This window comes from Parasteatoda tepidariorum, chromosome 5 (assembly GCF_043381705.1).
Source record: "Parasteatoda tepidariorum isolate YZ-2023 chromosome 5, CAS_Ptep_4.0, whole genome shotgun sequence".
Classification (NCBI taxonomy): Eukaryota; Metazoa; Arthropoda; class Arachnida; order Araneae; family Theridiidae; genus Parasteatoda; species Parasteatoda tepidariorum.
Window position 1 is genome coordinate 72995158 of NC_092208.1, and position 25535 is coordinate 73020692.

At 28.7% G+C, this 25535-nt stretch overlaps 1 protein-coding gene across 2 annotated transcripts in view; it reads right to left on the bottom strand.

Annotated features, from left to right (window-relative positions):
- The window catches only part of LOC107453861 (general transcription factor 3C polypeptide 3), a 43519-nt gene extending 20560 nt beyond the window's left edge, over window positions 1-22959 (bottom strand). The window contains exons 1-17 of one of the 2 annotated variants that reach the window (XM_043045280.2): window positions 22678-22938; window positions 22516-22596; window positions 20109-20220; window positions 17722-17823; window positions 16468-16541; window positions 16256-16382; window positions 16097-16173; window positions 14490-14604; window positions 12601-12770; window positions 11708-11795; window positions 10928-10986; window positions 9025-9131; window positions 7677-7764; window positions 5239-5385; window positions 3909-4089; window positions 3728-3759; window positions 521-650 (exon numbers count right to left, since the gene is read on the bottom strand). In XM_043045280.2, the coding sequence (XP_042901214.1) occupies window positions 521-650; window positions 3728-3759; window positions 3909-4089; window positions 5239-5385; window positions 7677-7764; window positions 9025-9131; window positions 10928-10986; window positions 11708-11795; window positions 12601-12770; window positions 14490-14604; window positions 16097-16173; window positions 16256-16382; window positions 16468-16541; window positions 17722-17823; window positions 20109-20220; window positions 22516-22596; window positions 22678-22782 (1795 nt within the window). In that variant the 5' untranslated portion in view covers window positions 22783-22938. Of the gene's footprint in view, window positions 1-520; window positions 651-3727; window positions 3760-3908; window positions 4090-5238; window positions 5386-7676; window positions 7765-9024; window positions 9132-10927; window positions 10987-11707; window positions 11796-12600; window positions 12771-14489; window positions 14605-16096; window positions 16174-16255; window positions 16383-16467; window positions 16542-17721; window positions 17824-20108; window positions 20221-22515; window positions 22597-22677 lie in introns of both variants that reach the window. The other variant, XM_071180607.1, reaches the window with a different exon arrangement.
- Between the last annotated feature and the right edge of the window lie 2576 nt (window positions 22960-25535).

Here is a 25535-nt window from a genome sequence, read left to right on the forward strand (position 1 = left end):
AAGCAAAATTCATAATCCTCGGAGTTAACAAAGTTATCTTTTTGTGGTTAAATTTTGTAATTTTAAAATTTTTTCTTCACCAGTTAAAAATTTGGGAAAAGCAAGGACTAATATTCAAAGGGTTAAATTGTTAATGAAAATTTTCTAAAATAAGATCACCCATAGTTAATTATTAGAAAATAAAATGCATGCTGTGGTAAAAATGAAATTGATTTAAGATAAATTCCTAGAATTAAAAAGCAATGCATTCAGTTTCATAATTTAAAAGATAGAAAATTTCATTTTCTTAACTTCATTATCAAATACAAATGTCAATTTGTCAAAACATTTACGCAAATTTGATACAAAAAGTCAAATAAAAATAAATAATTTAAAATTTTTATTTTTATTTAATTTTGAGTGCATGGAAAGGAATTATTTATTATTTGAAAACAATTTCAATTAAATATTCAATAAAAATTTAACATTTTTACCCATGAATAGAGCTAGAGAAAAATTTCTTTAATAGTATGTATCATACCAGTGAACTCTTCTTCTGTTTCTAAATGTTGGCAGTGGCTGTATTGTAACAAAACACCTGTAGTGATGAACTCATCCCATCGTTCTTCAGATTCTAAAAGCTTGCATCGTTGATACAATGCCTCAGCCCCCTAAAATATTTAATAAATTTCAATGAAAACAAATTTGTAGAAAAGAATAATACATATTATAAATTTTATGCCTTTATTTTTACGTATGTTCTGGAATTGTACTTAAAATTCAAGAGCTGCTAGCATAGCTTAGAGCTAATATGGTGCATATTAATTCAAATTTTTCTGATTAAATTTTCTTGTAAATCTGTAGCAAATATATTGAAATTCATATTAATTTTGAGCTTATCTTAATTTTATTTGTTCATTGATTGAATGTGTTACGATCATGCTGATATTTTCAATGAAAACAAATAGATAATAAATGCAGTAATTAAAAGTTAAAATAAAATATGTTTCAAAAATCTATTTTTTCAATTGTAATTATAAAATCTATTTTAACTATTTCGTTTTAAAAAATTGTTTATGTTTCCAACAATTACAGTTATGGTGGCCGAGTGGTTAGCACGCCTAACAGAGAAGCCAATGCGGGAGTTTGAATCCCGTTTAGGGCATGGATGTTTTTCTCTGTGTCATCTTCTGTTGTGCGATGCGCGAATGTGGCCCACCCTATGAATGGGTATCTATGGCAGTGTGGTGTGGGTAATGCTGCTTGTCTCCGAGATTAAGGTTCACAGGTCCCACAGGTAATGTTAAGCAACACTCCCAGCATCTTCTAAGGCAAATGAATATAAGTTCAGTGGCTCCATAAAAAAAATTATTAAAATTTTCTATAGATAAAAAATGTTAACCAAGTAATTTTATCGACTATAACTGGTATTATACAATTTGAACCATTTAACTGCCCCCTCACAAAAACATAATTTTTTGTCAATATTTTGGGGGATGCTTAATTGGTATTTTATATATGAGTCCCAAGTAATTAACATAAAGCTAAAATACATTAAAAAAAAGAAAAGAAAATGAACAGCTAGCACATAACTAAATTAAGCAGCAGCCGAAGCATAAAAGAAGAACTAAATACAAGAATAGAAGTGCATCTTTATTCACATTTGAGGCTACTATTGTATGACAGTGTTTTGGGTGGCTGCTAGGATCGGAATGCAATACTTCTGCGGCTTTGAACAGCCACATTAATACTGGAAACAGCACTCAAATTTAAGAGAATATAGTCAATCAGACTCAAGGAGTGCATTGCCATTTCAAATTTTTTTTCCCCCAAACTTGTTGAAAACATCAACCACAATATGAAGGACTAATCTGAGCAGAAGACAAATTCAACTTAATAAAAAATAAAGTAAGCTTCATTTCTTTTATTCATACAAATTATTCACATCATATTTTAAAGCTAGTACACTTTCAGCTTTTATTACTCTTAAATGGATGGGGACACAATTCAGACAAAATACAAAACAAATTCACCAAAAAATGAATGAGAATAAAATTGGTCAACATTCAACCATAGTTCAAATAAGGTACATTCATTTTGTAAAAAATTAATGTGTTTTCTTGCTTCCTTTATAAAATTTTTTTATTGAATACCACTTTCACAATAGTTTTATAAAGTTTAATTGCTTAGACTATTATACTCCATTACTGAGAAACACGTAGCTACCAAATGGATAGGAAAAAACCCAGTATGTCTTATAAATTAATGAAAATTTCATGAAAACTATCGCACAACATATCAAAAATTACACATATACAAAATTTTAGCAATTTTTACTAATCAACAATGAGAAATAAAATATTACATTAGAAATTTTAAATTAAATTGGAAAAGAAAAGAAAACCGCCTAAGATTCAAACGTCTTTAGGTGAAAGAAAACATATTAATCAAATTTCGCCTTGTTAAAGTTTTAAAAGATATATGTATATATTACAAATTTACAAAATTCTCAGAAGAATGTCCTGACTGTCAATACATACAAAAAAAATTATTTCAGTCCTTGCTTATAAAATGGTTTTCCTATTTGTTAATGTTTTTACCATTTGAAAAGATTAAAGAAGATCAGTGCAACAAATTTCTTGCAAAGATGTTTTCATTTAAATGCTGCTTTATGTGGTAAAAAGCATTAAATTTATTATTGCTAGCAAAATTCGCAACTGATACATAAGTTGACATAAAAAAAAAGGACATGATACCTTTGAGGGTAACTTCTTCGTTTATATATGCTTCTTCAGAAATAAAAACCTGTACTGAAAGCCCCACCATATTCTTTCCTTTTTACTCTCGTTTTCCTCTTCTTAACACTGATAACTTTCTAGGATCGACGTCATCTAAAGTTCAATTTGGCACAGATACAAAATAAATTAGAAGCTGACAGCAAGAGCTATGTGAATTCTACAGTTAGCAGATGTAACTCTTTCTGTGCATTTGCTGCTTCACAAAGATAAATGAGCAGTAAAAGAAAATCTTAATATTCCTTTCCTACAATCATTTTAATGTGTTTCTTTCTCAATTGTTATTTATAAGCATTTCATTTCTCTGTTATTTAATGATTTTTTTGTCTTAAGTGTGCAGTTTCACAGGATTTAATTTTCGATTGCTAATGCTCAACCAACAGAAAATCATTTTAATTGGCAAAGTTCGCACACAAGTTTGTGAAACTAACGTATCTGATTCTAAGCTGATCTACTCACTCAAAAAATTCTCACTCTTTCAGAAATATATGATAGTGTTTACATATTTGGAATACTGCAGAAAGATAATCCATATATAACACTGGTGCATTGGGCACACTACAAAAATTTAGCTCAAAAGACAGATGGTGGTTGTAATACTCTTTCTTCCCCAACCATGCATTGACTTTATGGTGCTGAAACTGCAAGAGACATAATATTCAGAATTACTATTGAAAGCCCTTTCAGAGAATGTCCAATTCAATTAATTACTTAGTATTTAGCAATGATAATTGAACCTCAGTGATAATTAAACCTCAAATTAACCTACAAAGTGAACTTCAGTTGAATTTCAAAGTTTTAGCAAATAGCATTCACAAAAAACTTCTCTTAAAAAAATGTAGCTATTGCTATATATATTTTTGGTTTCATGTTAATGAATGTTCATGCTATTACAAATTTATGGTATAGTTTTGAAAAGGCATAAAGGGAAATTATTTAAAACTTATGCTTACCAAAACAGATAGCTCACTTCCAGATTCAAAATCTGCAATGAATGAGAGTATATATATATACATAGAGTATGATTGAATAATATGAAAAAAAGTTTCATAGCTTATAAAGATAAGAGAAATATGGAAATGGCTATATTTCATTAAGTAAGCATATCAGAACTTAAAAAAACTAGTTTCTTACCTTGTTTTAAAATGCTCATAGCCTCTTCTTTTCGGCCTAAATCTAAGAATATTTTGCTTAAAGAAAGGCGAGCATCTTGGTAGGTAGGAGACATTTGAATGACTTTTCCATAAGCATGAATGGCTGCATCAGTTTCAGATAATGCATGCAAGCAATCTGCATATTTCATCCAAACAGCAGCCTATAACAAACAATGCAATATTATACAACAAACTATATTATACGATGCAATAAATTGCAGGGTATTTTCTGATGGTTTTCCTTAATATTATATATTAGTCTATAATATTATGCAACAGACTATATAATACAATGCAATTAATTACATAATATTTTCAGGCCGTTTTAATCTAAATTTGTAGTTTATGTCCATTATTTTATTTCATAAATGGTGTATAAATAACAAATTTCCTTTCAATTTTTCTTAAAAATATTTCTACAAGTTAGATTCAATAATTAAAATTGAGCTACTAAAACCAAAAACTTTTGGCAGAAAAGTTTTAAGAGTCTCGATAGTTTGAGTCTCATAAATCTGAGATAGTGAAGAAAAAAAATCAGTCTTGCTTCCAAACAATGACCAAAGCACATGCAATGTGAGAAATGATTACTACGACTGAATGTTGAAAAACAAATTTGTGTATTAAACACTGAAACATTTAAAAAGTGTGTTGAAATAAAAAATCTTTAGACAATTATTTTAGAGTACAATTAATCTGATGCAGTAATAAAATGATTATTGTTACTTAGTGTACTGCACTAAAAATGTACCCTGATCATCTAATGTTAGTAAATTTTCTTTAAATATAATACATTTTTCAATTAATACTGAAGTTTAATAATTGCTTTGCTTCTATTTATTTAAATATATCTTAAATTTTAAGTATTCGATAATTCGAGTTTTTGAAAGTTCGAGATGGACTCAGTCCTGTCTACCTCAAATTATCGAGACTCTACTGTACATAAAAAATATTAAAAATCATTCTTTTTTTATTCTTTAGTTAAATAATATATGAGCACAAAAGAAAAAAAAATGGGTTCTAGTGTGTAATAATTATTTTGCGTAATATTTCCCAATTAGCAAAATATGTTAGTTTATTATAGTATTAAATTCAAGAATACAATTTTGGTCAGATATTAAATTAAAGAGGGTTTAATATGACATACATCAATCATTATTTGTGGATGTTTAGAATAAAAAATTTTTTTTTTTAGTTCATTAGATTTCTGGGGTTGACACACGCTTTTTGGTGAGCAAATGAATACAAGTTTAGCCTAATTTGAGCAATAGAGAGCTACAGGTATGAAAAGAACATAAGAGTTGAATTCTTACCAAGTTATATGATGAAGATGATATGAGTATTTGTAGTAATTTTTTTGCAGACTCATATTCTTTTGTTTCCATCAAAGCTTCAGCCACATCAAGAAATAAATCACCGACCTCTTCAGGATTTTCTGCTTTCAAATTTTCAAGTAAAGGCTAAAATAGGCATTTAAAGTAATTAGATTTTTAAAAGAATTCAAGGATAATAATTTAGACTATTTAAATTAGAGAGTAGAATTGAAAAGGGAAGCCGAAATCAGTGCGATTTCAGTCACTGCTTGTTTTTCTGTTACGCACTGAGTGATTCAGTGGTAAAAAGAAACAAGTTCCGGTTCACTGTCGGATATGACATCACAAGCACCTCCTTCAAAAATAAACTATCAATAATTCATAGTGCTTCAAGAAATTTTTAGTTATTTGTTTGCACAATAAAGTTTAAATGGATAACCAAAACGATTGCATTTTAGGCGCTAGTTCAATAAAATAAAACTCACTTTTTTAATGTTAAAAATTGATTCAGAAGTTGAAAACTTTCCTACTACTAAAGCCATCTTTTAAAAATGCAAAGAAAAGAAAGCGAATTAGACGGAAAAAATCAGAAAGAAACACAGCAGACACAAGAAAACTATAGAAGTAAACAAGCGCTAGATTGGCAGATGCAAAAGGTATGATCGCAAATAAGGAAAATCACCTGTGCCATGCCAGATTATTTTAAACTTTCTGAATATCCAAATTTGTCACCGATCCGCCCATTTCAGGGACAAGCTCATCATCAGTGGCGCATTCCGGTCATCACTAAGCCAGTCAGGGATACCTGAATCATCTGGATTGCAGTCTCTTACAAACAAAATATTTTTTTCTCTCCAGGGTTTTGCGTTTGAGGTACCAAGGTAACAACAGTGTATAAGCAAGTTAGTGTTGTTCAAGTTTAATTTTATTTTTAAAGTTGATGAGTAACAACTACTAAGCATTAAACAATATTAAACTACATATGTAACTACTATCATCAGTCTTTACTTTTCGTACTCATGGCAGTTTATAAGAAAATTCAATGGAAAGAATTTTAACAACATTAAACATTTTTAAACAACATTAGAAATTATTTTGTTTTCTTCACCTTATGAAAGTCATAAAATTGTTAAAGCTACAGTGTGTCATTGATTGAACTATTGATCAGAATATCATGCCTACAGTAAGTGCTTACAATTTTAAGACACGGTTTTCTCAAAAATATTTTTGCTTTGTAGTTTAACTATTTTTAAGACAATAAATATTATTTTCTGTTTGCATAAGAATTTATTCTTATATTAGAGAAAAAAAATAACCTTAGACTACAAACTAAAAAAGTTTAGTAGATCAGAAAGAAAACTGAAAAATTAAAATCGAAATGACAAGTCTGAAAATGTATAGTAAGAAATCTGAATAAAAATTTACAGTTAGAAATCTAATTATAGTTTGTCCCTGTTGCTGACCAGTGCTGAGAAACAATAACAACAAAGCAATAATAAAAAATAACTAATATGTTATATATATTTAATCCTGGTAAGTTTGAATTTAAATAATGTATGAGAATACAAGACAAAAGGGCAGAAAAAGAAAAATTCCTCTTAAAAAAGTGTGGAAAATATAAATTAAAATTCATATCTCAATTTTATAATTTATTAATTTCTTAAATCTGTTTATTTTAACAGATTAACTCTTTATAAACAGCTCCTATCCCTAATATTAAGCACTAGAATTATTTTCCATCTAAACGACTTCAAAAAAGAGGCCGATATACTCTTAAACATGTGTAACTTAATTAATCATATTCAGGATCACAAGTATTTAATTTTATTTTAAAGATCATGACCCGTACTAATTTCTTTTAAATTATAATTTTTTATTCTTTGGTAAAAAAACAGCATGGGAGTTTGATTTAAATTATATTTATCATCAATTTTCAAAATGTCACCATAATTGTTTTTTTTTTAAGAGTAATTTATTTTATTTTAGAGGTTTGCAAAAAGTAACAACTTTAGTATTCAGTCCAGCTAAGTCTCATAGTTAACCAATTTAAAACTAAATTAACAAAAAACCTTTAAAAATTTAGGAGAGTTTTTATTTGGAAGTCAAGAAAATTCTTTAAAATATTTCAGAAGTGATTTTCCTCATGTTAGCAGATATGCACCAAAGGGAAAAAACTATTGCTCAATTACTTGTTTATATCCTTAGTTTATTACTTATTATAGAAAATTTTAACTCTAAAAATAATACTAAGATTTGCTAAGATCATTTTCTAAAGAAAATAAAAACTGATGCCTTGAATTTACTGGAAATTTGAAGTTATGGTAGCCATACCTTAAATTTTATTTCTAAAGTGATGAGTCCAATATCCACTTTTCACTTTAATGAAAATATTCTTGTTTAATTAGAGCTACATTTAACAATAACAGTATTTTATTTACCATAAATGCTGCATTGGATCTTAGATGAATTATACAAATAAGGAACTTAGCAACTAAATCAATCGGGAGTTGTTCAGGAACATTACACCTGAAATAAAAGGAATACATTTAACAACTTGGCAATATATTTAAAAATGCTTTCAACCACACAGAATAAATGTAAAAAAATTACACAACCAGTAAAATTTCTCATTGGGAACATTGGTCTGCGTACAAATTAAAGTTGCAAAAGAAGAAAAAAAATTGTATCAGCATAGTTTTATTTACTTTAATATAATTTTTATTATTTAGAAGCCAATTAATATTGTTAATTTAATTTCTTCAGTTTTGTCTGATTCATTTGTAAATTTGATATTCTCCATTTGATTAAATACATATTATTTAAAAATTTATTTGTTTCATTTTGTAGTGCTGCATATTGTCAAAAATATATTTGTTTGATTTTGCATACGCTCTCTTTTTTGGAATATTTGAATAAACTGACCAAAATTCTCTCAAGTAAATATAGCTTACATCTTAGTTGTTAAACAAAGGATTTTCTCTTTTGTAGTGCCTGTTATAATTATTTAGTATTGTTTAATAAATTCTTACAGCCTTATTTTTATTTTAAGTTATGTGTACATTTCTAATAATTCACTTTCACAATGTTTAGCATTTTTTACAGCACTTTTTTTGTGTGATTTTGTGTGTCTATGTTTTTAATCTTTCTATGTTATGAAAATAAATTGAAAATTCTCATTTAAATCAAAAATAGGTATTATTATTAATTTGAATTTTTTATGGAACACATAAAATTGCCTATTAAATTGAAGAATGTTAATTGAAATGCCTGTAGATCTACAGAAATTTATTTTCTGGAACTCACTAAGTCCAGATGATTCCAAATGTTTAATTCTGAGCTGCGATGGCTCCGGGGATATAGCTAGGAGTTCCCTTGTCTTCTGGATTAGGTTCAAAATTACAAGGCTACGGAGTTGAACATCAGTAGTAGTAAACCAAAAAATGCGGTTGGCTGTTCAACGACGGTTATAAAATATAATGCTGGACTCTTGGTGGCTCAAGTGAAGGAGGGTTCCATAAGCAGATTCCATAATGCAAGGGAAATTAACAATAAGTACTTGATTCACAAAGTTAGGACTTTATCACAATTCAATTAAACATAGTTCTGCAACTATGTAACTGCCCTTTACAAAATATTCGACAATATTTAAAAAATTCTGAATAAAAAAAAGATTTAGACAGATCACTAATAATACTTAAAAAAGATTACTTTGATGAATAATTACTCTGATTGTGTTCATTCAGTATTTAATTTGTAATAAAATACCAACAATTCAGTAAGACATACTCAGCAACATCTTTAAAATCTTCATCAGTAAATTCAGCCAAGTCTTCTACAGAAACGATTAGGTCATCAGGAATTTTTAGTTTTACCTCACAGTGCTGTGCCATAGTCTAAAAATATTATTTTAACATTAAAATTGACATAGAAATTAAAATAATTAGATTTTTATTTACAAAACAACAAAATATCGACACATCATTCAGTTTATTTTAAATTTTTTTTATACAATGCAATATTTGAAAAAGTAGACAAAAATATAATAAATCAGTATTCCATTCAATTCTTCATGCATTTAATATAACCTTACGTCAAAAAAATTTCATCACACCAAAATTTTTTTTCAATGAAGTGCCACATAATGATTTATATATCATACTGATCCACATATTTTCATACTGATTTTAAGAAGTGCAGACCCACATAGTGACTTAGACTATTGAGCTATAAAATGTTAAAACATATTTATCATATACTTTTCTCTGCATTTAAAAATATTTGTTACATTAATTGTATTTTATTTCTCCCCTTTGAACATTATTTTTCTTAATAAAAAAAGGCTATGGAACTCGTGAAATTTCTTTAAGTTAAAAATGATTTCTCAACTATTTCAATTATTATCAATTAATTATAATTATTGATAACAATTACTTATAATTTTTCCTATTTTCAACTTATTGACATACTAGCAGCTAATACAGTGAAAAAATAATTGTAATGTTTTATGTTTTTCTTAACCGTATTGAGATGCTTGTCATAAATTGATGTCTAGGTTTGTTATAGGATAATGGTAGTTTCTCTAATTAAAAAATGTAACAGAAAAATAGTCAATTAAATAAAAACGTAGCTTGAATGCTGTAACATATTTAAATTGCAAAATAACAATTCAAATTGATGTTTTTTAAACATTCATGCAATAATTACAAAAAGAAAGAAGCTAGATTTATATTAAGAATAAAGTTATCCTTTAAAATATAATGTAGGAGCTCAAATAATTTTTAATATATTTTAAATAAATAACATTGAACATCTTTTATTTCTTTTAAACCTGTTAAGAATTTTTCTTTACCATCTCTTTGATTCAGTAAAACTAACCAGAACTGAGTTTGCAAAATGAAATGTAATTAGCATAATTAAATGTAATTAGCATAATCAAATGCTAATTTTAAAAGTAAACAAAAAATGCTTCAGATATTTAGATCTTTTTAGTTTGCCAAGTTTTTGATTCTTATATTATAAAAAAAAATAATAATAACCTAACACTACAAGTAAAAAAGTTTAGTTAACAGAGAGATAACTGAAAAATAAAATTTTAAATTACAAATTTGATTAAAAACTTACAGTTAAAAGTGTTAATAAAAATTCAATAAGTCTTTTAAAATTTACTAATCACATACAAAATACTAGAACTGTAAAACAATAACAAAGAGAGAATAAAAAATAACTAATATTGTAGAAATGATTATACTGGTATGGTTAATATGAGATTAATATGGTAAAATATTATACATATGAGATTGCAAAAGAAAAGAGCAGTAAAAAATTTCTTTAAAAAAAGTGTGCAAAATACAAGTTCAAATTCGAAACTGGACACTATTTTTTGATACCGTGAATTTTTGGTATTATGACATTTTTAGTGTCTTTCATCCAACTCATGCATCAAGGTTTGACAGTATATTTGGCTAAACAAATTTGAGAGGCTATATCATAGATATTTCTGAAGATCGGGTAGTTAACCGACACCACTTTACAGACTTATTATTTGCATTCTGCATTCTTATTTATACTATATATCTTTTAAAGATGATTAAGTTGATTGTTTTCCCATTTGTTTGATATGTACAAAAAGAAGATACAAAATTTATACAGCACTTACACAATACAAAAATACAATAATGTTTTCAATTACCTTAACAGCAGATTTATACATCTTCAGACCCAGTTGTAACTCAATCAGAAAATTTACATCTAAAAATGCAAAACAGTTGAAATAAGAAAAAGCAAACAAAGAAATAAACCAATAAACAAGAATTTAAGAGCGCTTTTTCATCATATGATATGACCAAATAAGATAACAATATGACGGAACAATTATATCGTTGTCAGATAGATCAGAATGTGTTTTTTAATTTGTTCGATATTGTTTGCTTGTGTCGAGAGAAAAAGAAATACTGCTGACAGTAGTGAATTGCGATTTTTTTTAAAAACATATTTATTATTAAAATTTTATATTAAAAACTTCAGGAAGTGGCAGAAAATAAAATGATTTTCCTAAAGATTTTTCAAAGCGAACTATAAAATATATTGTTGAAAACCAAATTAGTAATTGAGCTATCTATGTTTATAAAATGACAATAATGGCTAAAATGGTAAAATAAAGAAGTTTCACTCAGGGTATCTCTTTGTCCTAGTTTATAAATGAAAAAAAAAACATTTAAATAAATACAATTTTATCCTTTGCAACAGCACATTTTTAGATTAATTTTGGACTAATAGAAAATATCGCTACTATTTGATGGGATACGTGAGTGCCTGTCAGACACGTCATTTCCTGATATGATAACGCTAAGTAGGAGCCAACTAAAATACCATCGTATTGGTGAGTGTATGGGTCGCATTTTACTAAACCCTGTATTGTAACCATGTCATGTAATGAAAAAGCGGCCTAATACTAAAAGAAATACTACACCTTCAGAAGTAATCAAAGAAGGAAATTTTGTAAATGCTGTCTCCAATACTTTGACAGCATTACTGTCGTCATTATTATCATGATGCATCTATAAAAGAAATTTAAAATTAACACTGTGTAAGAAATAATGATCGGAATTAGCAAGCATAATTTTCTTTTGCCAAGGATAAAACAAAGAAACATTTATGTCAGAAAAATTATATTTAATACAATTACACTCATTAAAACTATCAAATAGTTTAAATACATATAAAATGAAAAATAAAGATAAGATGTGCACAATGTTTTATCAAAGAAAACCTGCAGAAAAATAAATTTGGTTCTCAGAAAGCCACAAAGAATCAAAAAATTTTAAACAAATTGATATGAATTTATTCATTTCCTAGCCTACTTAGACTATTAATTTGTCCTAAAAATTAAAAGGCTAAGTACACAGGAGAGATTTTTAAAATCGAAAACATCCAAAGTTTTGCCCACTTTATCTTTAATAGAATGAAAACAACTTTAATAGATTTTCACTTTTCTCAGAGGAATTTTATTATTGAATATATTCTTAATTTTTACATAAATCCATCAAATACATTTGTGTTTTGAAAATGTTCCAGTTAAAAACAATTTCCTTAAAAAAAAAAAAAATCAAACTTTTGAAAGCTGCATATTTTCTAAAACCTTGCAACAGTGCCTGTCACTTTAGAATTTTAAATCAAAAAATTTGGTGGTTTCTTCATAGTAATCAGTTTGAAAATAAATATACATTTCTTACGGTAGCTATGTATTTTTTTCCAACTAATTTTTTGTTGAAAAGCAGAGATTTCCCATAGACCATTTAAGAATTGCATTAACTAAGCCTCCCCCCCCCCAAAAAAAAAATTGTTTAACCAAAGAAAACAAACCTTTGCAATTTCTCTAGCCATATCAGCACACTTTTCACCATCTTCTGGTGAACTCAAATGTTTGATGATTAGTTCATATCCAGTCAAAGCTCTCTTTCGAACTCCCAACTGCTCATACAAATTGCATCTCTCCCACAAGTAACTGATATTACTTGGATCATTACGAAGAGCTGAAAAAAAAATAACACTCCTGAGGTAAAAATTGGAGATGTGAGTAGAGAATATAGAAGAGAGCAAGAGCATTCTTTTCCCTTCTAGATAACATAACAGGTGGGCTGAAAAGTTCGTAGGCTAACATAGAAAAAAAATTTTTTATGATAAAATTTCATTTTATTATTCAATATAGTTTCCTTCAAGGGTGATACAACGATTATAGCGGTCATATAATTTTTCGATACCATTTTTATAGTACGATTTGTCTTTAGCCTCAAAATAGGGCTTAGTTTCGGTGACTACTTCTTCATGGGCTCTAAATTTCTTTCCAGCGAGCATTCTCTTGAGGTCTGAGAACAGGAAAAAGTTGCAGGAGACCAAATCTGGAGAATACCGTGGATGCGGAAGCAATTCGAAGACCAATTTATATAATTTTGCCATCGTTTTCATTGACTTGTGACATGGTGCATTGTCTTGATGAAACAGCACTTTCGTCTTCTTCAAATGGGGCCGTTTTTCTGTGATTTCCTAGTTCAAACGCTCCAATAACACTATGTAATAGTCGATGTTGATGGTTGTTCCTTTTTCAAGATAGTCAATGAATATTAAACCATGAGCATTCCAAAATACTGATGCCGAAACTTTGACTGCTGACTTTTGCATCTTTCCAAGCTTTGGAGTTGGTTCCTCTCGTGCAGTTCACTTGCTGACTGTCGATTGAACTCCAGTGTGAAATTATGGAGCCATGTTTCACCCATTGTCATATATCGACACATAAATTCAGATTTATTACGATTAAACAGCTTCAAACACAGCTCAGAATCATCAATTCGTTGTTGTTTTTGGTCAATTGTGAGCTCGTGCGGCACCCACTTTGCCTAGAGCTTTCTCATACCCAAATATTCATTCACGATATGTCTAACACTTTCCTTTGATATCTTTAGAGTCTCAGATATTTTGATCAACTTCACTTTACGGTAATCTAAAATTATTTTGTGGACTTTTTTGATATTTTCTTCGCTAACAGCCTCTTTGGGGCGTCCACGGTGCGCATCTTCGTCGGTGTTCATTTCGCCTCGTTTAAACTTAGCAAATCACTTCTCAATGGTTGATTTTTCTGGTACAGAGTTCGAATAATGTTTCTCAAGCCAAGCCTTTGCTTCAAGAGTATTTTTTTTCGATAAAAAGCAATGCTTTATAAACACGCGAAATTCCTTTTTATCCATTGTTTTTAAACAAACAAAAGTTGCTTCACTAAAAATACTATATCTCACAAACTGTTAGTCCGACAGCTGTCAAATTTATACACGTGTCTTTCGAAGGTTAGAACTAACTAAAAATCATATGTTTTTAATAATAGTAGCCCCATCTATGTGTCAGCCTACGAACTTTTCAGCCCAACTGTTATATATATATATATACATAAATATATACACACACACATTTATAAATCACACTTATATATGAAATGAAGCTCATTTATCATTTTCAAACGGATAACAATATTATAATTATGTCTACTCACCATATAATAGATAAGATAATTTTTATTTCAAGAATTCTTGTTGAACAGTGATTAACAGATTTTATTTGAATGAATTAATGCTTTTGCTTCAAAACAAAAATATTAAAAATTCATAACAATTAAAAGTTTTTAATGTAAATTTTATTGTACAATATAATCCTCTTGAAAACTACTATTGCTGTAATAGTATAAGAACATTGAGAAATCTTACCTCGAGTATAACATGTTACTGCTTGCTTAATATCATTATGTTCTATTGATAGCTCTGCTAAACGAATCCATTCATCTGTGTCGGAGGGATTTAAAAAAGCAGCAACTAAGTAACACTACAAAAATAAATTCAAATTATATTTGTAGACTTTATCAAATCAAGGTAGTAATATTCATTATAAATAATTTATTATATTAAATAGTATTTTTGTTGTTAGGATTTTCTGTTTTTTTTTTAGCAAGTTACATTTTAAAATAATAGAAAATCAGTATTTTGTTAATAAGCTATATTTCATAAGAATAATAAATAGTATTACTTTACATTTAAATACTGATAAAAGTTTTTTCTTTTCCTTTTAAATTTGAAAAAGTAATTTGCCACTTTTGAAAAGAATATTAAAAAAGATCAAAATTATTTTCAAAGGGGTTAAAAATTTTTTTTGAATAAATCACTTGTACAAAGCAACGTCTAATTCTGAATCATTAGTTAATTTCACTGATTTCTGAAGTTGATATCATTCATTCACATTCCTCTTGAAGCTTTGTAAGGCCTTTATTATTATTTTTTTTTAAAAAATTCTTTTGCACTAGCATATTACATTATTTTGAGCAAATAACATGTTTCCTTTTAACAGAAGTGGTTAATCTCCATTTCTCAAGTTAAAAAAAAAAAGAAATAAGATTTTTTGAGCAAACAATTTTATGTTATTTAAATTAAAATTTTTTCTATATTATGTTTATAATAACAGATAAATATCTAGATTTTTTTCTATGTAATCATGCCATACAAAGGATTTTCTTATGACAGTACATTATTAAAATTTAGAAAAGAGAAAAAAAAATATGCGCATGCCTAAAAAAAACAACAACTTTATAATTGATTTTGGTTAACTGAAGCATTCAGTTAACCAAGGTTTTCCTATAATTATACGTCTAAAGTGCCATTAGCATAACAGATTGCTCACTTTCCAAGCGTATTGAGGCTAAATATCTACTCTGTTTAAGAGCCGTGGCTATAATAAAACTATGATCATAATACTTAAATAAGGTTAAAAAGCTGCTTAAAATACAAGTATTGACCTTCATATTCAACCCTTCATTGTTTCAAGAATGACTTTCACATTTATAAGAAAAGTAGCATGTAACATTTGTTTTCGTATTTTCCAAGCAATGTTAGTTGCCATTGATAATTCGCAAGTAAAACTAACACTTTCTCTAGAATAATTAAAACATGAGCATTTCATATCAATCATACATTATAGCATTTAGTAACTAATTTCAATGCATCAAACAATAACTGTTTAAAGCAGCAATTGAAGATGAAGATAGAAGAATTGCGTGAAAACTGATTCAGAGAAAAAAAAAATTTGTGTGTGGGAAGGAAGTATTTTCTCAAAGCAGGGTCCATTTTCACTGTGTATTAAATTTCCAAACAAAACCAATTTTCCACATTACCGATTTTCAAAACTTAGTAATGCTCAAAACTCAATAAATGGGGATAGAATTATCACTTGAAATATTAATTTTGTGAAAAGTGGATATAAAAAAATTGATATTGAAATGCAATGAGAGTTACAATAATCAGAAAATAATAAAAATAAAGGATACCTGAAATGCTTTACGAGCTTCTCCCAGTTCGTCATAAATTAGACCCAATGTATGAAAGGGTTCATTAGCATTAGGAGCTAGTATAGAATAATAATAAAAAAATATTAATAAACTCTTCGCTAAAATTTAAGGCAAACCTACATTTAAAAAAAGTATTACCTAATTTAATAAGTTCTAAACACATTTTTAAAGCTTCTTCAGTCTTTCCATTGGCAAAGGCTAAATTTGCAGCCCCCATCAAGCCCAAGAGGTGTTTAGGTAAAACACTTTGTTTTTTTCGGTCTTTCTAAAAATATAAATAGATAAAACTAATTACCTAAAAATAATAACTTGTGTTCTATACATTTAACAACTTCAGTTTGCATTAATACTTTTATTTTTCGAGGCTGCTTTCCAGATCCTTCAAAAATTTCAACATCCTCTTCTTGTCCTTGAGGTTTGGATTCTGTGTGATAATATAAAATAATTATAAGCAATAAAATAGCAAATAAAAATTTTATTTATGAATACCAGAGATAAAATCATCATAGTAAAATACATAAGATTGATATATAAGCATTAAGAGCAACTTTTCAACTCCAATAATCTTAACTTTTAATAAATATGCTTTGAATTTTTTTATAAAATCTTTAGTCTAAACTTCCATTTCTAAAAAATCTAACATTATAATCAAGAACTATATAAGGAGACAAGTTTATTCGTAATTCCTTCTTAGAAGGAGTTTATAAAATATATCTCAATGATTAATTTAAAACCTAAGACAATTGTCTATTTCTTTATTTTGTTTAAATAATTTAGTGACAAGCTAGAGTTTCTGATCACGATGACAAACATTTTACATCAAATTATTAAAAACCAAGTGTCTTTCAGTTCAGTTGTGGTAGCTCAGAGGGTCACTCTCCTCCTATTCAGATGATCCAGGTTCAAATCCCAGCTCAATAATATGGACATAAAATACTGACCACAGTGTGGACATAGCTCCGTTTGCTAGTTTGTTTCTATTCCTGATCCAAGAGTTCTCTCATCTTCTGGATCAGGATAAAAATTACAAGGCTATGGAGTTTAATATCGATAGTCGTAAACTCAGAATCGGGTCGACAGTCAAATGCTGGCTATAAAATAAAAATTTTTTTTTTTAATTATTTCCAAGTGGATTATTCAAAGTTTCTTTTTAAAAACACACACTATCTAACTATGATCAAACACCTAGCCTTGTTTTTCTTGGTTCTATTTTTTAATGGTCAGGGCAGGAATTCCATGTAAGTTTGATTCTAATTAGACAATGTGGACAGTGCCTGAGCGAGAACCCCAATCTCCAAATTTCCACACTGCAACGAATAAAATAACTTTTAACTACAACAGATTTAATGAGCTCAGATTGCTGCGTATACACTCCAAGTGTTTTATTGATGGTCAGGATTAAAATCATGGCCCTCAGCTTTTCTCAGGCGGTGTGAGCAACGCCTCAACCAGCTGTGCCTCCAAAGTAGTTCACTAGATATAAGAATAATACAAAATACAAAGAAATATCACATTGCCAACTTGGAAAGTGCTGTTTACCATTTTAATATCCCAAGTCTTTTAATTAAAGTATTGTTTAAAATGAATGAAGGGAAGCAACTTACCTATTTGTTTTTTGGTTTTATCTGTACAAAGTTTTTTACGAGCTGGTTGCTTAACAGAAGTTCCTTCAGCAATTTCAAACATGTCCCCAATTGAAATTTCACCTAAAATTATAAATACAAACGAAAATTTATAATTTTTTAAATCAATTATTTTAAAATAAATAAAGCCAATACATTTTTTATTCTTGGAAATACAATGTATCAGCATTGTATAACTATTTAATAAAATCAGATGTTTATAATGCACAAAGATCAAACTGATGCACACAAAAAAAAAGTCTACATACAAAAAGAAAATGCAAAAGAAAAAAGTTCATAATGCAAAAAACTATTTTCAACTTTTGTACAATATTTGCAGCAGCTAAAAACTCTGTTAACTGGGTCATGTGCCTGATTAAGAAAAATAAACTTAAAAGCTAAAATTATATATGATGGAAATTTAAGTTTTAAATTAAATAAACTAGTTGAAAATTCTTGTAAATCAGAAAGGAGTGTATTGTATGGTTAATATAAATATTAATATATACTCAATGGTTAATATAAAATATAGGCAAAGCAAATAAAGTAAAAGAAAAAAAAATTGAAAATAATTCCTAAATATTTTCAACATATTAAACGATGACATTACATCTTATTAAAATGCTGCCTGGCAATCACAACCTATATTACAACCCATTCCTTTTGATAGCTTTAGTTTGACTTCTTAAAGGAATGCTCATTTTATAAAACTCTTCTTAGTTCAAATTTATTCTCGTAACGGCATTACTAAAATATTTTTCAATCACTATTCTTTTAGGAAGACAACTTTATGTGACTATTTAAGTTTTGCATTTTTCTTGCTTATGTGCCTATATTATTCGGGATTTCTGATGTATTTTACAATTATATGTACCCAAAGAACTAGGTATTTGTGATAACATGAAAACAAATTTAATGCACAATATACATGCATGAAAGTGGACAAAAATTAAAAAAACTGAAGTTTTACAATGCAGATGCAGGGAGGTAGGGGTAAGGGAGTGTTTTATGTAATACTGTGATATCAATAAGATATATTAAAACTTAACTTCTAACTTTGCTGTGAGATTTTCATGATATATTAAAAGTGGCAAAAGCATTTAGACAGTGAAATTTAAATTTTTCATAAATATAATTTTAAAAGGCCTTTGTCCACTAGTATATTAAAAAAAAAAAATTAAGCAATACATAAGGCTTAATAAACATGATTTTAAATTAATTGCAAGTAAATAATTTTAAATTAAAACAGTCATAAACTTTTACCATAATATCTTCTGATAGATTGTTACTAGCAGTTTTAGTCACTTTGATTGTTTCATTTAACCAATTAGACTTGAATTCATTTTTTCCAGCAGCATCGTTTGTTCACACTGTTTGTTCATCTTATTGAATTGACTTACATTGTTAAAATACATTAATCTTACAATGCACCACATAAAAAGGACACAAGTAAATGCAAAACAAATATGTGCACAGACAAACACGTGAATGGCCAAAAATAAGAGCTAGCGGAGTCGAGAGAACTGTACTGCTATAAAATTGAAAAAACAACTTTAGTGCTTCACAAATGATTCCGAGAATAGTGGTTTGACAACTTTTCTCCTTCTATTGGTAATGCGATGAATGCTAAAATAGAATTTAAAAAAAACTCATGAAACAAAATCTATTTTTTCATTTTTTTTTGCAATATGTAACTTAGCATATAAAATGCCAAACATATAAAAATATTAATTTTGAATTTTTTGTTGCTAACATTGATTTTGGGGTTTTTGTAATAATTGGACCCCCCAAAAAAACTTAAGCTTTTGGAACATTGTCGGAATTGTTAAAAATTTGGAGATAAAAGCGGATTTTTGCTTTTTTGTGGAAGTCTTTCATCCCTGAATATAACAAACAAAAATGAAGAAGTTCATGAAGAAGACAACTTTTTTGGTAAAATACGAAAAAATCTTTTTCAGATTTTATTTGACTCACTACTGACAGAGACACTTCTGAATAAATACCAAAATAATTATTCGGCCTATGAACCAGATCATTAACACTAATTACTTTGTTTTAGTATTTACCCTCACTTGATTTTTTTCCATATTTATTTAAACAAAAAATTAACAAATACTTTTGAAAAAAATTCTTGCAAACTGGATTCCTGTTATCCTATATCCAGAATAAAGTTTTTTGTAATAATAATCATCTATTTAAAAAAAAANATGATAATCATCTATAAAAAAAAAAGAAAAACTTCACAATAAATGTGTGACACTAAGATTTGTTTAGTTCTAATAATTTATGACAAGGAATAAAAAAAAACTGCTTGAAATTTTTTCAAAATAATTTAAAATAAACTTAAATTGAAAACAAACTATACTCACCCCGTATGTATTTGTTGGCAGCATCATAACCCCAAGTTACTTGATCATTGCTATCTTCATCAGATTCTTCATAAATTGGTTCATTTCCATCTAACTCAACTACTTCTACATTCTATGCAATCCAAAACACAAAATATTTCAAATTACTAAATTTATAACACCATTAAATCAAACATAAAATGAATGAATAACCATAAACTTGTTTTAAAATACAGTAGAGAACCATTTATCCGGTATCCAGGTAACCGGGAAACCAGAAAACCGGGAAAAATCTTGATCAGTTTTCCCGCCATTTTAAACTAGAACTAACTATTATGAAAAAAAGCGGAAATGAACTCATCCTTGAAGTTGAGTAGAGGAAAATGTAAGGAAGGGGAGAATTTTTTTCCCCGTTTACCCAGAGAAACATCATTTCCTCCATGACCTTGAAGGCAGGGAAGGGAGGGATGTTTTATTTTCTCCTTTAGGCCGTCAATCAAGCCGTCAAGTGTTTTTATCAGCAAAAAAAAATAAATAAAAGGAGAATTGTTTATTAATTTACACATAGGATTATTTTATGAAGCAGATTGCAGTTTTGTTTTTCTGATTCCACTGCGTTTGATTTTTTTTTTCTTTTCACAATAAATTTCGCACTCAATAAATTAATTCTCTTTATTCATAAATTTTTTCATTAGGTTTTTTTTTAAAATTCCGTTGATCTTGCCTTGTTCCGGGTTTCAATATTTATGCTAGTGCCTTCTTTAACTATCGTTTCGGTTCGATAATTTTCAAGTGTTTTTATTTAGATTAATAAGTTTTCCTTTTATTTTATCGTTTCCCCCGTATAATTAGGTATGAAATATATTGCGTTATTTGATCATTGGTTTTGTTTATATTAGTAAATGTAGGAATTATAATTATTTTTAAAAAATAAATACGAAAATTTTGTATTTTTTAATCTTGTTTTTCTTGTCTAAACTTGCAAATTTTTTTATTCTTTTAAATGTTATTTTTCTACCATTTTTTTTTCTTTTTAAAGTTAGGAGTACCTTTCTTTTTTCTCTTACTTTATGCATTACACTTTTTCCTTGTAATTCGGGTTGATAAAACATCGATTAACGACACTTTTTGGTCGATCCAAAAAACCGGGAAATTCAGACATCCGGGATAGCGATGGTCCCGAGCATCCCGGATAATTGGTTCTCTATTGTACTATATTATTTTTCAGATATATACAGGATAACTCAAAATGTAACTGTTAGTAAAAATAAATCATTGATGAATCAATCAATAAAAAACAAACAAACAAAAGTATAAAAAAAAAACTAAAAAAGAACATAACAGAAGGGTATAAATCATAGAAACCCACAGGCAAATCTCTACATGCTTTTTTTAAAAAATAAACTTGCATGCTTAAAATAAATTTGGCTCCTTGACGTTTGCTTTTGGCCTAACAGCAATATAGAAATATCCCTGAAAAGATGTGAGAAAATGGATAAATAGATTTAAAAAAAAAACTATTAAAGTTGATATAGTAATTTGATTGCAATATTTTTATTCTGCTTTAGAGTCTAGATATCAGGATCCTAAGTAAACAATGACAGAATTGTAAGATAATAGGTGTCTTTATGATTCAAAGTCAAAAGAAGCCTCTAAAAAACTTCAACTTTTTAGTTTATTTAGTTCTGGTCAATTTATAGACAGAGTTAGATAAAATGTTCTGTGATCACAAAATCTCATTTAAAAAACTTACTGTGTGCATTGATTAACGATAGTAACTACCAGTTTCAATCTGTCTGTTGTCATCATTATTTTGGTGATCTTCATTTGTAAATCAGTGAATTTTTAAAATATAATAAATTTTTGTAGAACTTTATATTATAATTTATACATAGTTGAGTTTTTAAAACACCAAAAAAAAGCTGAAAATAGAAATTCAAAAATGTTGCTGCGCAAAAACTGTTTTTAAATAATTGAAAAAAATATCTGAAATTTAAGCTAGAAAAGAGTGTATATCGAAAACATTTATTCCTACAATGTTAGCAGCATCTTAATAAAAATATTCATGCAAGATTTCAATTAGTATTTGCTTAAATTGTGTGATTATGAATCGCAATGTGTGAATTTTAAATCCTGTGAGCATGAATTTCGACATTGAAATCCGAATCTCCATGTTTAATTTTAAAATAGCTATAACACGAATTTCGATGCTAGATTTTAAGATGCGAAAGTAAGTTAAAAATTACTATTATAAAAAAATAGGCCAAATGTACAAAAGAGTAGGCACTCTTTCTTACAATAAGTTAAACATGTAATAAATGTTATTCCTACTTTACAGTTATAAAATTACCAATGTTGTCACCTTTACATGTATCTTAAAATGGTATGTGAACAGTGAATGATCGGTACTTGTTATGAAAATACTTACAGTAACAACTTCCATATCGTCACAAAGTGACATAGAATTAGAACCATCACTTTCACTACCAGAATCTTCCATTCCTAAAAACTAAAAAATTTACTTTAAGTCATAGAAAAGTTATACAAGTACAATAAATTATATAAGGCGTGATCAATTTATTTATTTTACACTGTTTTGCTCTTTGTACTGTTCCCATTGCTCGACTGAAACTTCTCCTCCAATTATGGATTCCAAAAGCTCAGTTGAGGTCCCTTCTCCTGTATTAGCACTCATTTTCTAAATAATTAAACAACAAAAATATTCTAGAAATTTATCAAAAATTATTATTTAGCAAAAAATTTACAAACTAAGCTATTTTATAGCATTTAACAAACTGACGCAAGCTATAGAATAAAAAAAAGAAGAAAAAATGGACTCTATTTATTTTTTTGATTGATTGATCCAAAAGCTCATTATGCTGCTTCAGAACATGACTTTTTTTTAGCTTTAAACTTACATACATTTATTCAATGGAGCAATGCTTTCATCTAAAAGCGTCACTTAGGGACAAAATGAGAAAACAGTAAAAGAGGTTTAATGCGTTATTTTTTTAAAACTAAAAGTTTTCATCTGTGGGAAATAAAAAATAATAAAGAATCAACAAAGCTGGTTGTTTATTTGCTTATATGTTTATTTATATGCTTCATCATTTGAGGACATGCCTCATGCACTGAACTAAGTGAGGGTTTTTATATCATTTTAGGTTTAGTTCATCTAATTGAGCCAGGAAAAAGAAAATTTATTTCCAAATTTCTAATGGAGAATCCCTCGATATACTCTGTACATGATAACGAACAGTGAATGATTGACTAAATTAAATAAATTACTTTAAATAAATTATTATCAGATATTTCTGGAACTGTTTTCATTTAAAATAGTTAAAGTGTATAAAGGACATTGGTTAAAAAAATATGTGCTAGATTTGAAACTAGAAGATCCGAGGGAAATATCCAAATGGAGGCCTTTTTATTTCTTTGATTTGACTCAGACAATAAAACTTTTATAATTTTAAAGTTATTTTTAGTAGCCAAATATTTTTAAAAACTCGTTTATATGGAAGATAAGGTCTTTCTTCCCAGATACGTCAAGCATTCTATGAAATGAGAATGTCATTTTTGATTTGTTAGAGTTTTCTGAAACCTATCTCTGGTAAATGAGTTGGCAAAAAATTTTAATACCTGGTAGGTAGAGCACGTGGAGCATACCGAAAGGCGTTAACTCGAAACTATGATCACACATGATGCTTTCTAATCTTTTTGAGGTTTTTCTAAAATATTTAGTATTTTTTAATTCTTATTTCTTTTCTTAAAAAAATGTAAAATATTTGCTGGCTTAACCCCGATCCGTCTCCGCAGAAGGCATCCAGGGATTTAGTTTAAATACAATAAAACCAAAAAATTACAAAGTTCTAAACAAGTTAGAAGTGAATATGTACAAACTAAAGGTAAAATGCAACTTCTTGCACAGAATGATCTGTAAAACTTAAATATTTAAATATGAAGAGATGTCTCAACCTACAAAGCGTTTATGATTTCGATATCGATGAAAATCAATGAGCCAATATAGTGTGTTATCTAAGTGTCTTCGTCTAAGTGAAATAAGAAAATACAAACCTAGAGATGAGTCGTACAGTCAAAATTTTGAAGGATACAGATTTTAAGAAGAAGCAAACATGTCGGATGAGCACTTACAGATGAACAGAATAGCCTTTACAGTTTTCAACTCATAGGAAGCCTATTATTTAACTTGTACTTGTAAGTTTAATTTATCATCCGCCTGTTCAAAATGTTTCACGCAGCTGAAGCTTTTAGTTATAAATACCGAATGTCAAATAATATCTTAAAAATTTTCCCTGTATCTAAGCTCTAAAGATATCTAAAAAAAGTAAAAGTAACAGATAACATTTTATTTCATTTCTTTTGAATAACCAATTATTGTACTATGTCACGACAACCGAATATCAAACATCCATCCATAATCAATTGCTTATTAATATAAAACCATACCTGATAATACTTAAGAACAATCCACTTTGATATCCTATTGACGTTTTTCTAAAAAGTTTCTCCAAGCATTAAGATCCTGTGCGCCTTTTATCAATGCTTAAAGGAAATAGTTAGTTGATACAGTGGAGAAGAATAGTTGACACACTACTGCTTATAATTTAGTATCTTTGCAATGTATGTCCCATTTCTGTAAGATTATAATTGGGTTCTTGCAACTTGCAACTCGTGAATCACATGGCTGGGCTAGAGCCCCTGAATTAGAGTGTAGGAGCCTTAGGCTGGGCTAGCTTAATTACATGGTTGAGCATGATGTGTTGAGATTATTGCTATTAAGGCTTGGTTTATTATCACGCTGAATAAACTTTTGTATCAGATTTAATGGGTTACCTGCAAGCGGCGTCACGCGTGGGTAAATCATGGCATTTGTTTATGCTACGATTCAGCTGCCAATCAGGTTCGAAACATCATGCGCAACCACGTGATTAGGCCCAACCATGCGATTTCAGTGATAGTCTTCTTCCTTTCGAGTTGCAAGCATCCAACTGTATTGATCCGAATGACGTGTGTCCCGCAGTGGACTGATCGTTAAGACACGGTTCCCAGCAGATCACCGAAGTCAAGCATCACTGGCTGCGGTCAGTGTGCGGGTGGGTGACCACTCGGATCAGCCTGCGTAGGGACCGAGGGTGTGCGGTATTGGTCCTCGTTAAACTGTTCTACCGTAAAGACTTCGCGTGCAGGTCGTCGGGATACCGAAGCGGGGGTGCCAGCCCCTCTGCTGAGGATCAAAATTGTGATGACATGCCTTCGGATTATTCGCAGGGATGTTTCCCAGACCATCTCCAATGGCCCATTGTGCAACTCTAGAGCGACGTAAATGAACTACAAGAACAACAACAACAAAAGCTGAAGGATCACTCTCAGTACGCGCGATTTTATTTTGTTTGTAGAAAAATAGCAAGTGACTGAGAGCTAGAATAG